This window comes from Chionomys nivalis, chromosome 13 (assembly GCF_950005125.1).
Source record: "Chionomys nivalis chromosome 13, mChiNiv1.1, whole genome shotgun sequence".
Taxonomy (NCBI): domain Eukaryota; kingdom Metazoa; phylum Chordata; class Mammalia; order Rodentia; family Cricetidae; genus Chionomys; species Chionomys nivalis.
This window is the reverse complement of record NC_080098.1, coordinates 34,737,479-34,751,682: the sequence shown is the minus strand read 5'-3', so window position 1 is coordinate 34,751,682 and position 14,204 is coordinate 34,737,479. Positions and strand designations below refer to the sequence as shown.

Genomic DNA, 14,204 nt, shown 5'->3' with positions numbered 1-14,204 from the left:
CTCTCATTCTTACATGGCACTCCCGGACACACATCATCATGCTGGCTTCTGATGTGTCCTGGAGATCAAACTTCAGTCCTGTGTTTGCACAGTAACAATGAGCACTCCATCAACTGAGACATCTCCTGGCCCAAGAATTCTTCATAAAGGCTAGCATTCTATATCATACAGTAGACCAGACTTCTAGTGCTGAGACCTAGGGCCAGGCTCTCCCTATCAGTGTCCTGGGGTTGGCGTCCATGACTATAGGTAGGTATTTAGGTCACACCCTGATGTGGGAGTGTCATATATCAATCTGTTGATTTCATTGGTTAAGTAATAAAGAAACTGCTTGGCCCTCATAGGTTAAAACATAGGTGGGTGGAGTAAACAGAATAGAATGCTGGGAGGAAGAGGAAGTGAGCTCAGATGCAGGGCAGCTCCTCTGAGAGACAGACGCCATGCTCTCCTCTCCAGAGCAGACGTGATGAAGCTCCAACCCAGGATGGACGTAGGCTAGAATCTTCCTGGTAAGCGCACCTTGGGGTGCTACACACATGAATAGAAATGGGCCAGGTAGTGTTTAAAAGAATACAATGCGTGTGTTGTTATTTCAGGTATAAAGCTAACCATGCGGGAGCCGGGATGTGGGAAGAGGCCCGCAGCTCCCTACTACAACACCCATGGGGGGATGCAACTTCAGCTTCAGAGACTGTGACCCCCAGACCTCACCTTAGGGGAGGAGTCTCTTGTCTTCAGCAGAATCTGGTAGTTGAGGGGCTTCCACATGGAGTCGTCTGCCATGGCCACAGAAAACTGTGCGATGCAGGGCACTAGGTGCTGTGTCACCCGCTCTTGGAATCGCTCTTCTCCTCCAAGCCTGTTTTCCAGCTGGGAAGAGAGACATGGGTGTCACCTTGCTCCTGAGCACACCCCTCGTGTGTGTTCCTCCCACCCTAACCTTGTCTCTTCCCTCTGGAGCTCAAATAGCTACAAAAGCCCTTTCCTGTGGGGGCAGGCATGCCCAGTGAGGCTCAGTTGACAGCCAACATACCTTTTCAATGGATAAACTGACAATGAGATTGTATTTCAGGCCTTTTGAAAAATTCCCAGGTAAAACTCAACACCACAATGAAGACAAGTCATACCACGAAAATTCCATTTTTGAATAATATCCCCTAAAAATCACCTTTTTAAAAAAAGTCTTGCAAGCTACTATGTAGCACACATAAAACGGCAAATATCAATCCAGGCAGCCTCAGTGACTGAAGACCGTCCAGTGGGTTACCTGATCCACCAGGGGCATCATTAAGGCTTCTGCTCTCTCTTTACTCATGAAATTCTGGGTGTCGAAAAGGAAGATCTTGTACAAACAGCTCAAGATGAACTCCAACAGCAAGCAGCACTTTTCAGGGTCCTGCTCAGAGTCAAAAAACGCTTCATCTGCAGGGAGAGAGCACAAGTGGGAAACACTTCTCAGTTCCTGGTGTTAGACACTGCCACAACAGAATGACCTAAAAACTGTAAACAGTAGAACCTGAATGGTGGGGCTCTCCTTCAGAGCAAAGACTGCAATGCTTAGCTGGGCAAGTTCAGTGACTTCAGCTGGCTATGAGCAGAGGAGAGACCAACTCAAACAGAGATGAGCCACGGTCTCACCTCTATCAGGAAGTAAGTACTCTACCATGACTTTGTCCAGCCTCACGTTTACTATTACAATAATGATAATGCCCACTTCATTCTTTCTCCGTGCCAACTGATTATTGTTTGTTCTAACATAACAGAAAATCACCATCCTTAGCAGGTAAGTCAAGAACATGAAAGTCTTTTCTGAGCTCCAGGTCTCATGCTAACTGCCTGTGACAGACACACAAGGCTGGGACTGGCCCAAAGGAGCTACCAACCTGTTTTGGAGATGTTTACTTGGTTCAAGGTGTCTGCAAAAGGTTTCACCAAGTGGCCAGCAAACAGAGTGAAAAGGCCTTTCAACTTCTCAGCAATGCAGTTGGCCAGATTGTAGAATGTCAGTAGTCTGTCCTTTGGGGCGTCTTCTGTCTTGGCCCAATCATACAGCTACAACCAGGAGAACAGTGATGTCATCTACTCATCCTGCCACTTACAACAAGCAGGAGGTTCAGGGAAGAAAGCCTCACCTTGAAGAAGAGAGGCCTGAATGTGACCTCAGAGAGCTTCACCACCATGGCCACTAGACAGTCAATGATCCGAATTTCCGTTTTCCCAACTTCCTCTAGATTAGCCTGAAAATGAAGGAACTAATTAGACAGCATGGACTAAACGCTTTGGCAAGGACAAATGCTGCATGGCTAATTCTTACTGGGCTCTTGCACAGACAGGGAGATGACAGCTTTAGGGTATGGGGAGTGGGAATCAGCTCACCTCTGAGTGCTGTGCCCGGAAGTCCAGGGCATCCAGGAAGAAGGTGGTCAGCTGAGATTGGTGAGACAAGAGCTCTTCCTTCTTCATCACCGTGATGTGCTCTTGCAAGATGCTCATAAACGGGCCCATGTGATTCTACATGAATGCAGCAGAGAATACAAGTTTATTTTGTCTTAGAGCTCAGTGCATCCTCACACATTCAGTACCAACTTCCCTCTCCAGAGTCCAACAGTCAACGTAACCTCACCTTCCAGTTCTTCTGGATCTGCCTGAAAGTCTTGCTAATGGCTGGCAGCAGGACTCGAGGTGAGAGCATAGTGGCGAGAGTCTTTTTAAGAGATGTCAGGCGGACGTTAGCCTGGGAGGCAGAACCCATTTCACTAGTGATTTTCTCTAGGTGAATCACCTGCAGGGACATGAAAAACAGTGACTGAGGACACTGGACTATGCTGACGACCACACTCACAGAAAGCCTTGGTGATGGCAAGCAGTCAGCTCAAATGGCAGAGCACAGAATTCTTTTAAAGGAAACTGACTATCTTCAGATATAACTAAGTAGATGTTTCTCCTAACTGGAAGCCAGGGAAGGTGAACAATGAGCCTATAAGCACAAAGGCCTCTTGGCCCGATGGTTTTCCTACACAATGGCAGTCAAGACTTCAGATTCACAAATGGTAAGTGATCCCAACAGAACAGTAATAACCCTGTCAACAAGTGGTTGACACTCAAGGGTATTTTCAATCAAAAATGCCACTTGCCTACCGTGTGCTGACAGGCAACCACTCCCCCTATCGTGGAGGAAGTCCACTGTATGAAACACCTTACAGTTAAGAAAGCTTTCCCATCAAAACCAAAGCATACTGTTTTCCAAAAGTAACAGTAGGCAACTCTACCTGCCCATTCTCAAAGATTTGAGGTAAATAAAAGCAATATTCTGTACTACTGAGAAACGGAGCCACCCTACTGAAAAAGGGAGCCTTGCCTGTTAGCTCCATGATGAAGCAGAAGGGACAATGGCAGAGAAAAAGAGATACATGTTCAACAGACAGAAACAAGAATCGTGTCTGCCAAACGGTGGTGAATGAAGAGCCAGTAAAGGGACTGAAAGGGTAAAACTTTCCCTTGCCACCCTGGGTAGCAAATCATAGCTGACCAGAGCCTACCTGGATCAGAAGTCCTTCCAGGTAGGGGCTGATGAAGTGTGGGAGAGTTTCAACAACTTTGTGCAGGGCAGCCAGGGCGCTGAGCAGGCAGACTTCACTGTGGACCAACTCACTCGTGCTCTTCATGGCTGCCAACAGCGATGGCATCAGACTGGCAAGAAGGAACAAGTGCATTAGAGCAGCTTTACAGCTCAGACACACACTAAGAAGGGGACATGAAGAAAAGCCCTCGGCCAGCTTGCTATAACCCCGTAACCTACAATGTACAGAATACTGCCTGCGCGTTTTACACCACTTGGTGCCAGCAGTGCTGACACACTGGTAACTATTACAGAATGTCCTCTAATGACGGAACACGTGCTAGGTGTCAAGACCGTGTGCAAAGCACGGCAGCCCTATAAAGAGAAACCCTGAGGTATGCAGAGAATGCCCCGTATTACACACGGCAGGGCTTTAAACAAGTAACTCGCCACAGCTGCACAGCCGGTTATGGTCAGAGCCAACAGCAGTCAAGAACACCGAGCTTCCCTCTGTGGCAGCAAAAGGCTGCTCTGGCCATGTTTCTCAACAGGGAATTTCACCACTGCTCCCTAAGCACAGGGATTCCACAAAAGAAGAGTATCACCAAGCAACATGTCTGAAGGTCACAGCAACGGTGTACTTCCCGGTGAGATCAATTTTTTCACAAGTCTATTTTCATGCTCTTTCTATCTCTAGTCGAGAAGCCCAAAGGTCCACAAGACATTCTCCCCTTTCTGCTGTAGCGGCTCCTGTTCCACGGTACCTGGGAAGCTGAGGGATGGCCAGTGCTTCCAAAGTGGAGGTCACCTCTGCTATGCACAGCAGGGCACTTCCCAGGACGTTTTTCTCCTCCTTTTTCTCTGGTGCTATCAGCTTTACTGCAGTGCTCAGCACGGGAATGAAAGGCTCTCGGTTCCGTGCTCCAAAGTTCTTGCATAGGAGCTTTAGAGTGTACAGCGCTGTCTGTCTGTTAATTGCTTGTTCGTCTTCTGCCTCCTTTTTCTTATGCTGCACAATGTCTAGAAGGACTGGAACCAGCTTTAGAAAGCGGTGAACCTGAAGAGGCAGTCAAAATGACCAATAATCAGAGCTATAATGAGGGCCAGTCTCCTTTCCCATCTTCCCTGCTTGGGTCTATCTGATGTGATTCAAGTCCAGACTAAGTCCCAAGCCACACAACCACATTCAAGTGACTGTTCCTCCTTAGTCCCCAGTGGAGCGGTGTTAGCCAGGGTCTTGATCATGTTAAATGAGTGTTTTACCATGGAGCTACAATCCCAACCCTCTTACGCCAGATCTCATTACCGATGGTTCTGAGCCACCACGTGGCTGTTGGGACTTGAACTCGGGACCTCTGGCAGAGCAGCCAGTGTTTATCTGTGGAGCCATCTCAGCATTCTCAGCCCTCTTTTTGCATTTGACTTTTGAGACAGGGTCTCACTAAGCTTCCCTGACTGACCTAGAACTCACAATAGAGTATGAACTTGAGAGCCTCTTGTCTTGGGCTCCTAAGTGCTACCATTCCTAGTTCCAGCTACATTCCTTACAGCAAGCAGAAGTGCACTGGGTTGGAGTCCACTTTAACACACCTTCAGCATGAGAATGAACAACACACGTCTGTCTCACATAAACACACACAGTATGCCAACCCAGAGAGCAATATCCTCCCTGTTTAAACGGTGTACCTGAGAAGACAGCTCTGCAATAAGCAGACGGAGGGATGTGGGTTTGGAAAAGGATCCTCACTCACCATTTTCTTCTTCCACAATGTGTTCTGCTGTAGCTTGTTATTCAAAAGATCCAGAGCTTTCCTACGAACAGATGGCAGGGGGTTGCCTACCAGCCCTCTGATGACATAGATGAATGTTTCTGTAGGCAACAAGGCATTGACCTATGGAGAAGGGAACGATTAACACAAAAGAGAAAAGCAACTTTGTAATACAGAGTTTTTATCATTTTGACAGAAAGTATCCCTATGTAGCCCAGGCTGGCCCTGAACTGGGATTTGAGCGCAGGGACTATACACATATACCACAAATCACAATGTCCAACTCACACTCTTGTTTATTGCAAGCCCCATGGTACCAGACATTTTATACAGAATTCTTACAAGAGCTCTCAGGTAGTTATTACTAATCACAAACAAAACTGAGAACCCAACACTAAAAGGAAGTAAACTACCCCAGGCCATGTCCTAACTTCAAGGGCAATCATTTATCTATTACATCTAACAGTGGGGTATTCTATTACCCCACTGCAATGAAGCAGAGCATCGCATACACACGATAAACCCTTCAAAAGATTTACTGAGGCATGTGTCTCGGGGGTAGGGAAACACTTGCTTTCGGACAAGGAGCACTTGAGCTTCCTTGTATCAACAAAAGGTGTCGCTCCAAGTGTACGGTTAAAGTGGAAGTTTAAGTCAAATGATTCTACAATGGCATAAAAACTAGTGACAATGACGAGTAGGCAGAAAAGTGAAGCTAACCTTATCCAGCGTGTCGTAGGCTTTGCTGAGCAGGGCTCTCCAAAACTTCACAGTCTGTTTGTCTGCATTCTTTTCCACGGACTGAGCTACTGTGTTAATGTAGCCGAGGACTGTTTCCAGCAACCTACAACAGAGGCACACTCAAAAAAGGCAACCTGGGACCTCAGAATTCCTTCAGGAGGGAGGGGAGAGGTGGTATCCTAACTCTGCTTCTAGGTTATCTAGAGGATCACCAGTCCAGGGAATCTTCACTGTGGCTCGGAGCCAAGTATTTAGGGCAAAGAACGTCTTCAGCGAAAATGAGAAAGGCAGGGGCAAGTGGCAGTAAGATAGACTGCGTATCTGTTACGCCCTTCCACTTCCTCTGCAAGTCTGAGTTATTTCCCCATCTCACCCCCAAATAAGAAAAACATACCTCTGTTCCAGGCCATGTAGGATCTTGGGACCACCACTTTCAACCACCTACGAACGGAAGAAGCTCATGAGAACAGTGTGGATACTGACGATGGCATCATTTAACAACAACAGGCTGTTCCCACCATCCCGCCCCTGGAACTGCTCATATTACAGGCTGATTAGGTTCAGATGACCCTTACTGGCTGCAGCTGATGACTTGGTTTGCCTATCTGTAAAGCACAGCAAGATTCAGAAAAACACAGCAGCACGCAACGCTTCTTTTATGGAAGTGACCCTGTGAGCTCATACACTTAGGGTAACTGCTTCCTGGTCCACTCTTCCTGTATTCCAGACCATCAGACAGCCTGAATCTGCCATTAAGTTTTCAGACAGTGGTTGGGTAGTGGCAGCACACACTTCTAATCCTAGCACTCCGTAGGCCAGCCTGGCCTACAGCAGCTTCCTGGACGGCCAGAGCTATAGAGAAACCCTGTCTCAACAAAACAAATAAATCGAACACCCCCGACCCCCCCCCCCGCAAACCCCAAACCAACCGAACCCAAAGTTTCTAAACTGCATATACATTAGATTATTAAGAGCAGTGTATAGAAGCCTATCTTGCTCTAGTTCCTTCAGTCTGGTGACATATACATTCCTCTGTAGATACATTTAACCACTTCCCTATATTGCTAGATAATTTATGTCTTTTTTCCCTCTCATAGATTGAATATCACCCCTTACCTAAAATGCTTAAGATGAGACCTGCTTCAACTTCAGATTTTTTTTAATTTTGGAAACTTGCAAACAAATGATAGTGAGGATGGGACACATATCTAAACATGAAATTACCTTATTGTCTGAAGGTAATTTATGCTGTGATTTTCCTGTGCTTCTGTTTGGATGTTGACCTGACACAGGAAGTCAGGTGTACAATTTTCCACTTATGGTCTCAAGTAAGTGGTTTCAAAAGTTTTGAATTTTGAAGCATTTCTGCCAAGTTCAGATCAGGGCTGTCCTGCACTAGTGAAGCTTGAGGGCGGTTATAAGTCTCGTAAGCAACTGCGCAGGCTTTACTCCCCTCTGACCCCACTGCAATCTGCCAAATGCTTTCTGAGTGGCTGCCTGCGCTCACACACACTCCTCACGTGCACGTCTTCCTGAAGTGGCTGGCTGTGCTCACACACACCACCCACCTGTACATCTCGTCTTGTAACCTTGTATCTCTCGGTATGAACAGCTTTGCCATTTCTGCCACTTTGAGAGGCAGCCTCTCACTTATTCCACATTTCTTGATTTGCTCACTAGGGCACTTGAGTTGTACCAAGTATTAACTAGCCACTTATGGTTCCTCTTCATTAAAACTCTATTCTCTGTCAGTGTTGTAATGGAAACACGATTTTACCCACAAAATGCAGTAATCTAAGTCTACAGCTTTCTACTTTGCCTATGGTGGCATTGTGCTGAATCAAAGCTTGAAAGAAAAATTATTTCTCCTTTGATCACAATGTTGTTCTTCTTGATTTTCTTTTAAGAGTTCTAGGTGTTGCTTTTCACATCAAAGTTCTTACTATACCTAAAATTATCTGATGTACATGGTGTGAAAGCAGACTCACCTTCCCCCATAAATAGAAACAAACCATGCCAGCGTTAGTACTTGAACAGCTCTTTCTTCATGGACTTGTAAACCTTCTGCACTCTTCCTACCCACCTCCACCTAGATCTGTTTCTCCGCTTGGCCGTCAGTCATAGTGACTCATCTGATTACTCTTTCTCTAATATTTTGCTTAACCCTCTGCTTATCAATACCATATTTTAAAGTTAACTGGGCAAGTGCAATAAACTTATATGTTAATCTAGAGAGAACTAAACTCTTTGAACAGGGTTTTTTTTAAAAAAAATCTAGTGTGTGTGTGTGTGTGTGTGTGTGTGTGTGTGTGTGTGTGTGTGTGTGAATGTGCTCTCGTGTATGCTACAGTGCACTGTGGAGGTCAGAGGACAGCTTGCAGGAGTGGGTTCTCTACTCCTACTATGTGGGTTCCTAGGACCAAATTCAGGTTATGAAGCTTGGCAGCAAGCATCTACCTGCTGATCCTCCTAGCCAGCTCAACAGTATACTGTATCTTCATATGCATGAACACTGTCTCTGTTGGTATTCAAGTATTCTTTTGTGCCCTTTAAGATCCTGGAAATTAGCTGGGTGGTGGCGGCTCATGCCTTTAGTCCCAGTACTTGGGAGGCAAAGGCAGGTAGATCTATCTCTGAATTCCAGGTGAGCCTGGTCTATAAAGCAAGTTCTAGGACAGCCAAGACTATACTGAGAAACCCTATCTCAAAGAGAAAAAAAAAAAAATCTTGGAAATTCTTTCAGAATATTCTTGGCAACATTTCTTTAGGCTGAATTTTCAGTACCTTATTTATGTTGTGTTGCTTATGAAGTTTTCCCCCTACAATTTAAATACAATAGTAGCATTCTATAGAGGTGAGATAGCTGGTTATCTTGTGGAGATAACCCTACCACACCAAGTCTATTAGGAAGTCGCAGAGCTCAGGGATAGGTCTAAGAGACTGCTGATACTTTTTCCTGATTCTCATGCTCCACTTCTTTTCTTGCATAGAAGGGACACCAGAAGGCACCTTAGCTCCTGACTTTTGGAGAGGCACCAACACTTTCTCCATGACCATGTTATAAACCATAGTTTCCTTTCTTAAAAGGGTTATCAGATGGCCGTGCTGTTCATTATCTTTCCTCAGAACCAAGAGGTTTATGTACTGGGCTGGCAGACCCTTGGTTGTTAGCAGTCTGGGGATGGCATAAATAATGCCATCCCCACTTGCCTGGGAAGGCCTGCTGCTGTGTATCCTCACATGCTTCTGCTGAGCCTATGCTGCCTGAGAATGAAGTCACTGGTCTCAACTCTGGTGGGTAATGGCCAGCAGGTCTGCATGGAGAAGCTTACTGTTTCCCCATTATCTTTCTTGGCATGCCTCATATTTTCACAAGACATTTGCCAAGCTAAAACATCATTCTTTGGCAAAAGCAAGATCACTTTTTAGCATAAACCCACTTAAAGTACACATCACCTTTTTAAGGAAATGATTAGAAGCCAGGAGTTGGGCCATGAAGGACACTGACAAATATTTAAAATGACGAAGTTGCTTGCTTGTGTGCGTGTCCACCTTAAAGACTGGTAGCGTTTCGTCTTGTACTTCACTCTTACTAGACATTGTCTTGGGGTTGGTTTCTGAAAAACAGCAACAACACAAACAACTTTACTCATTTTCAATGCTAATTTGTCCACTGAGCTTTCAGGTGTGGCATGGGGAGCGGGATGCCATCTCAGAGGGAACTGTGCTCAGATAGGACACCAAACTCCTCTGCCAGGGCAGTGAGCAATGGGCGCACATTCACTGAGGAAGTAGCCACCCCACAGGCCTGAGAAGTGTGGGTCAGTCAGAGCAGAAAATACAACACAGAAGGAAAGTGGAGACATCAGACACTCCAGCTCTGGATGAGTTCCTGAGGGCTGAAGCCACGTCCATGTGAAACACTGGCCTAAAAGCTGAAGCTGTGTATCTCAGAACTTCTAAAGAGCTGCTATGGTGTTAGAGGTAGGGTGCGGTCAGGTCTTTGGTAGGCCACTTAAAGCCCACAGTTCTTGATCTGTGGATACACTAGGTTCCAAGGACTGCCTCATTCTTTCTGCTCCTCCTCAGCTCTCAGATTAGATGGTAGCCAACATCTGAGCCATGCTTACCTTCTTTTTCCTCTGGCAGCTTTTCCAGATACTGGAGGATAAGCATCAAGCTCTGGACCTGATGCTGGACACTGAATTCACAACAGACGGAAATCCAGAACTCAGTATCTGCCTCTAAAATAGCATCCTGTTTAGAAAGAAAAGGAAAAGGTCAATAACTGCCTAACAAGTACATCAGTAAACATACACTAGGGACACACTCAGAACACATCCTTCAGCAGTTTGTCACGAGATGAAAGGTGTAAATTCCTTCAGCTATTCAAAGAACTGCATAGGAGCCCAGAACCACGGGTGAGGCTCCAGACCTGTTTCTTAGAAACAGTCAAGGGCTCTTAGAAGATGTTTGTTTAAAGATGTTCCAGGTCTACATATTCTGAACGCTTAAGAGAAACCAGGAACTGTCCTGAAGAAGCCTCTGGGCAAGCACTGTCAAATGATGCACATTAAGCTGAACAATCTCCCAAAGCCCACGTGACATCACCCACATGACATCACCCATTCCCCTTTACCAGCCCACCCAATATTCTGACCTTTTCTCCATAAGCAGCCACCAGCACTGTTTTGGTGACATACTGTTCAAAAAGCAGGACGAGGAGAATCCACAGGAATTTTTCTGCGCCTAGCGTGTCGACAAGCTGAACAAGGATGGGCAGGCGCCTGTGCTCTGGCACGTGTGGAAGAGCATCCACAAACACACCGATGATTTTCACCACAATCTCTTCAACATTTCTAGTGACTTCTATAGAGTCCCCAGTATCAGACTGCAAAAAATCAAGCAGGGAATTGAGTAAGCACTAATAACCTTTTCCAAAACCAGCTTGCAGAGGGATAGACCAATCAATGAAAATTCAGTGAGTGTCTTATCTCAGGTCCTACTTGGCTCTGAGGGAAATATAGCATAAGGTACTGGCTTTGCCTCCCTGGAGTTATCTGTACAAAACAAGATGCACACACACAAGCACAACAGAAGGCAGGAAACGCTGCACAGGCATCCTCACATGGGCAGAATCTAAGTAGGCCCAGCACAGAAAAGCCAACAGCTCCCCACTGCTTTCAGAGCCACGTTCAACTCATTTTACTCTGGTACCCACAATCAAAACAAAGTGACAGAGAGAGAGGCTGAATTAAAGAACTCAAAGACTAAGCCCCAATGCCATCTAATTCTACCAACAAGTCCCTGCCAACTGGCACTGTCCCTCTCCACACACACAGTGTACGTGCTCTTTCCCACACTTCAGATGGCGCTGCCATATGTCTGTATAAACTGTGCCCTCCCTTTCATTGGTTCAAATCCTATTTCTTACTAATTTTTCTGGTTATCTCAGACTATGTAGACATTTCCTTATTCTCAATCCTTTATCAAACAATGTACATATACACACAGAAACATACAATAGGCATATGTCCTCCAGATACCAATGTATTGAACATAGAGGAAACACCAAACTATCACTGAGAATTAAAAGGAGACAGTGTGAAGTCAAAAGCATTACAAATGATATTAAAAAGTGGGGGTAAGAGATAACCACCCTTTTTTGCTTGAAGCTACTTTTCATCTCCTATATTTGTTTCCCACCGGTAAAGACAATATTCTCTGAGTCTTGGCTCTCAGACCATGTTTAGAAAACCTGTATTAAATTGAATTCTAATAAGTTTGACAATGTAGCTGTAAAAAAAGTTCCTTTCTCTTATTTTTTCTTTACTGTATTCTCGATCTAAAAAGCTCATTATCAAATCATGAAACAGTCAATATAAAGTTACTCATCATGATGTCAAAATGCTTTCATGGCTACACTACTGTCACTCAGTGGAACCAGATTTAACATATTTGAGGGTAGAACCAGAAGATGTTAATTTGTAAGCCCATTTGCTGGCTTTACCATTATAAAATTCAGGACACAAAAGAATCAGAATATTTCCAGACTGGCATTTACACAAAATTGTAAAAATGAAAGAGTAAAACAACGATGGCAGCACCCAAACAGCTTACCTGAATAAGTGCTGGAATGACCATTTTCACTGTCTTGCTAATAACTTGAAAGCTATAAGCATCATCTAGGCGCATGACATTGGCTCCCATGAATGTAAAAATAGACATGATATTATGAAGAACTTTATCCTGAAATAAAGCACAATTTTCACCATTTTTCTATTTTAAATACCAAAGATTTATTTTTTTAAAAAAATCACCAATAAAAAAATAGAGCTATCTTCCCTCAAAAACAGGCAAGCGGCTGGGGCTAGGGTTATAGCTCAACAGCAGAGCGCCTGCTTAGTATGCTCAAGGACTGAGGTTAATGTTCTACACCACCAGAAATAAAAACAAACAAAAATGGGCAGAGCTTAAGTTTCCAAATAGAAATGGTCAAAGTAGACAAAGAGCAGGGAAAGCAGGTGAACAAGAGACTGCGATATTAGATCGACAAAACCCACTCTGCACCCATCACCGTGCAGGAGTTCCACAAGGACGGCTGTCACGTCCTCATGAGGAGATGATAATCAAACTTGGGTTTTGTCTTGTCTGTTTAGAATCTTCTGGGGATTGGCAGGCTAATCTTCCTGGATAGTTACTATGTCTGTGTCAGCACCGTATGAAGAACTAACCACATACCACAGCTGAAGCTTCACCACATCCCAGTGAGAAAAGTTACCATCATTCTACTTTACTAACTGAACCTGCTGCTTCCTCTTTTTTTGGCTACACTGGGAACCAAACCCAGGGTCTTACATCTGCCAGACAAAAACTCCATTGAGCCCCACCCCTTGCCTAATGAATTTAAGTCAGTACACATGAATGCATTTCCATGGAAGAAAAGACCTGAAACAGCCACTCAAGTCTTAAACCTTTCACTTACCGGAAATATCCCAGCAACAGTACCCAGGAGCAGAAGGGCCTGGTGGTGAGTCTGCGGCATCTCCGAGAGGCGGATACACTGCACTATCAACTCTACATTGAACTTCTCCTCATCTACAATGTCTACAGTGGAGGAAAAGGAAAAGGTCTATGTGGCTGATACATTCATGTGCAAAGCAGAGTTTTTCTGCCCTTCTCTTCTGCCAAGCACATACCTTTAGGTATTCTGCCACCGTCTGGGGAAAGTTTTTGGCAGATGTTGAGCAAACAACTCAGAATTAATTGTTTAGTGTATTCCATGTTTCCCTGTTCCGATGACAAAGGTTCTAAACACCTTGGGGAACCACAGAAGAGAAACAATTGGGAATGTAAAAGTTAATCCAGTCACATTAGTGATCACTGTCCAGAATTTATTCAATAAGGAATAAAGACAAGCCTATCATTTAACAGTCTAATATGCGAGGTTTTAAACTCTAGTTTTTTTTCTCATATAACCAAGTACAGATCAGATGATTTCTCCTCTCCATGTACTTTCTTTTCACTAACCTGCTAACAATCTTCCAACAAATGTGCAGAACTACTTTACTTTTTTAATGACAGCACACTTCTCAACTCAATGGCAAACCTCTACAGCTGTGCTTTCTAATAATTTACAATTAAACTATAGCAGGTGTTATATAGCATCCTCAAAATACAAGTGAGGCGGCCCAGATATGGCACTGGAAGTTAAATAAGTAGGAAAGCAGGCAGATGAGGCCAACCACCGCACAACATAGGAGGCCAGCTATGGAAATCGGTAATGGTAACTAAAACCATTCTTCAGTATTTCAACTACAGTACAACTTCCTTTAATGGACAGACAGTCAAAACAAGAATAGTATTCCAAAAGAGAGAGATAAATCAACGCGGCAAAATTTCTACCACTCTTATTATCTCACAGACCAAAGCCAAGACCTTACCTTGACAGCAAGTTAAAGAGAGTTGGAATCAGTATCTGAGGGCTTTTGAGCTTCTTTTTGTGCTGCAGTAACTCCAGGATGAGGGTGACTCTCTGCCAGTAAGGGCCCTCAACTTCTTGGACAGATTCTACATCTTGTGATTTTCTGGACCACAGAGGAGAAAAAAAAAAAGACTGAAAATGCAAACACCAT

The 14,204-nt window shown here is 44.6% G+C and overlaps 1 protein-coding gene across 2 annotated transcripts in view; it reads right to left on the bottom strand.

Moving 5' to 3' along the window:
• The window catches only part of Heatr1 (HEAT repeat containing 1), a 45,904-nt gene that overhangs the window by 2,987 nt on the left and 28,713 nt on the right, over window positions 1–14,204 (bottom strand). For both annotated transcript variants that reach the window (XM_057786923.1, XM_057786922.1), the window contains 18 exons: window positions 14,013–14,156; window positions 13,269–13,387; window positions 13,055–13,176; window positions 12,190–12,318; window positions 10,730–10,960; window positions 10,200–10,326; window positions 9,526–9,686; window positions 6,464–6,510; window positions 6,049–6,172; window positions 5,311–5,451; window positions 4,324–4,616; window positions 3,540–3,690; window positions 2,624–2,782; window positions 2,377–2,511; window positions 2,133–2,237; window positions 1,884–2,052; window positions 1,268–1,422; window positions 712–870 (listed from right to left, as the gene is read on the bottom strand). In XM_057786923.1, the coding sequence (XP_057642906.1) occupies window positions 712–870; window positions 1,268–1,422; window positions 1,884–2,052; window positions 2,133–2,237; window positions 2,377–2,511; window positions 2,624–2,782; window positions 3,540–3,690; window positions 4,324–4,616; window positions 5,311–5,451; window positions 6,049–6,172; window positions 6,464–6,510; window positions 9,526–9,686; window positions 10,200–10,326; window positions 10,730–10,960; window positions 12,190–12,318; window positions 13,055–13,176; window positions 13,269–13,387; window positions 14,013–14,156 (2,671 nt within the window). The remainder of the gene's footprint in view (window positions 1–711; window positions 871–1,267; window positions 1,423–1,883; window positions 2,053–2,132; window positions 2,238–2,376; window positions 2,512–2,623; window positions 2,783–3,539; window positions 3,691–4,323; window positions 4,617–5,310; window positions 5,452–6,048; window positions 6,173–6,463; window positions 6,511–9,525; window positions 9,687–10,199; window positions 10,327–10,729; window positions 10,961–12,189; window positions 12,319–13,054; window positions 13,177–13,268; window positions 13,388–14,012; window positions 14,157–14,204) is intronic.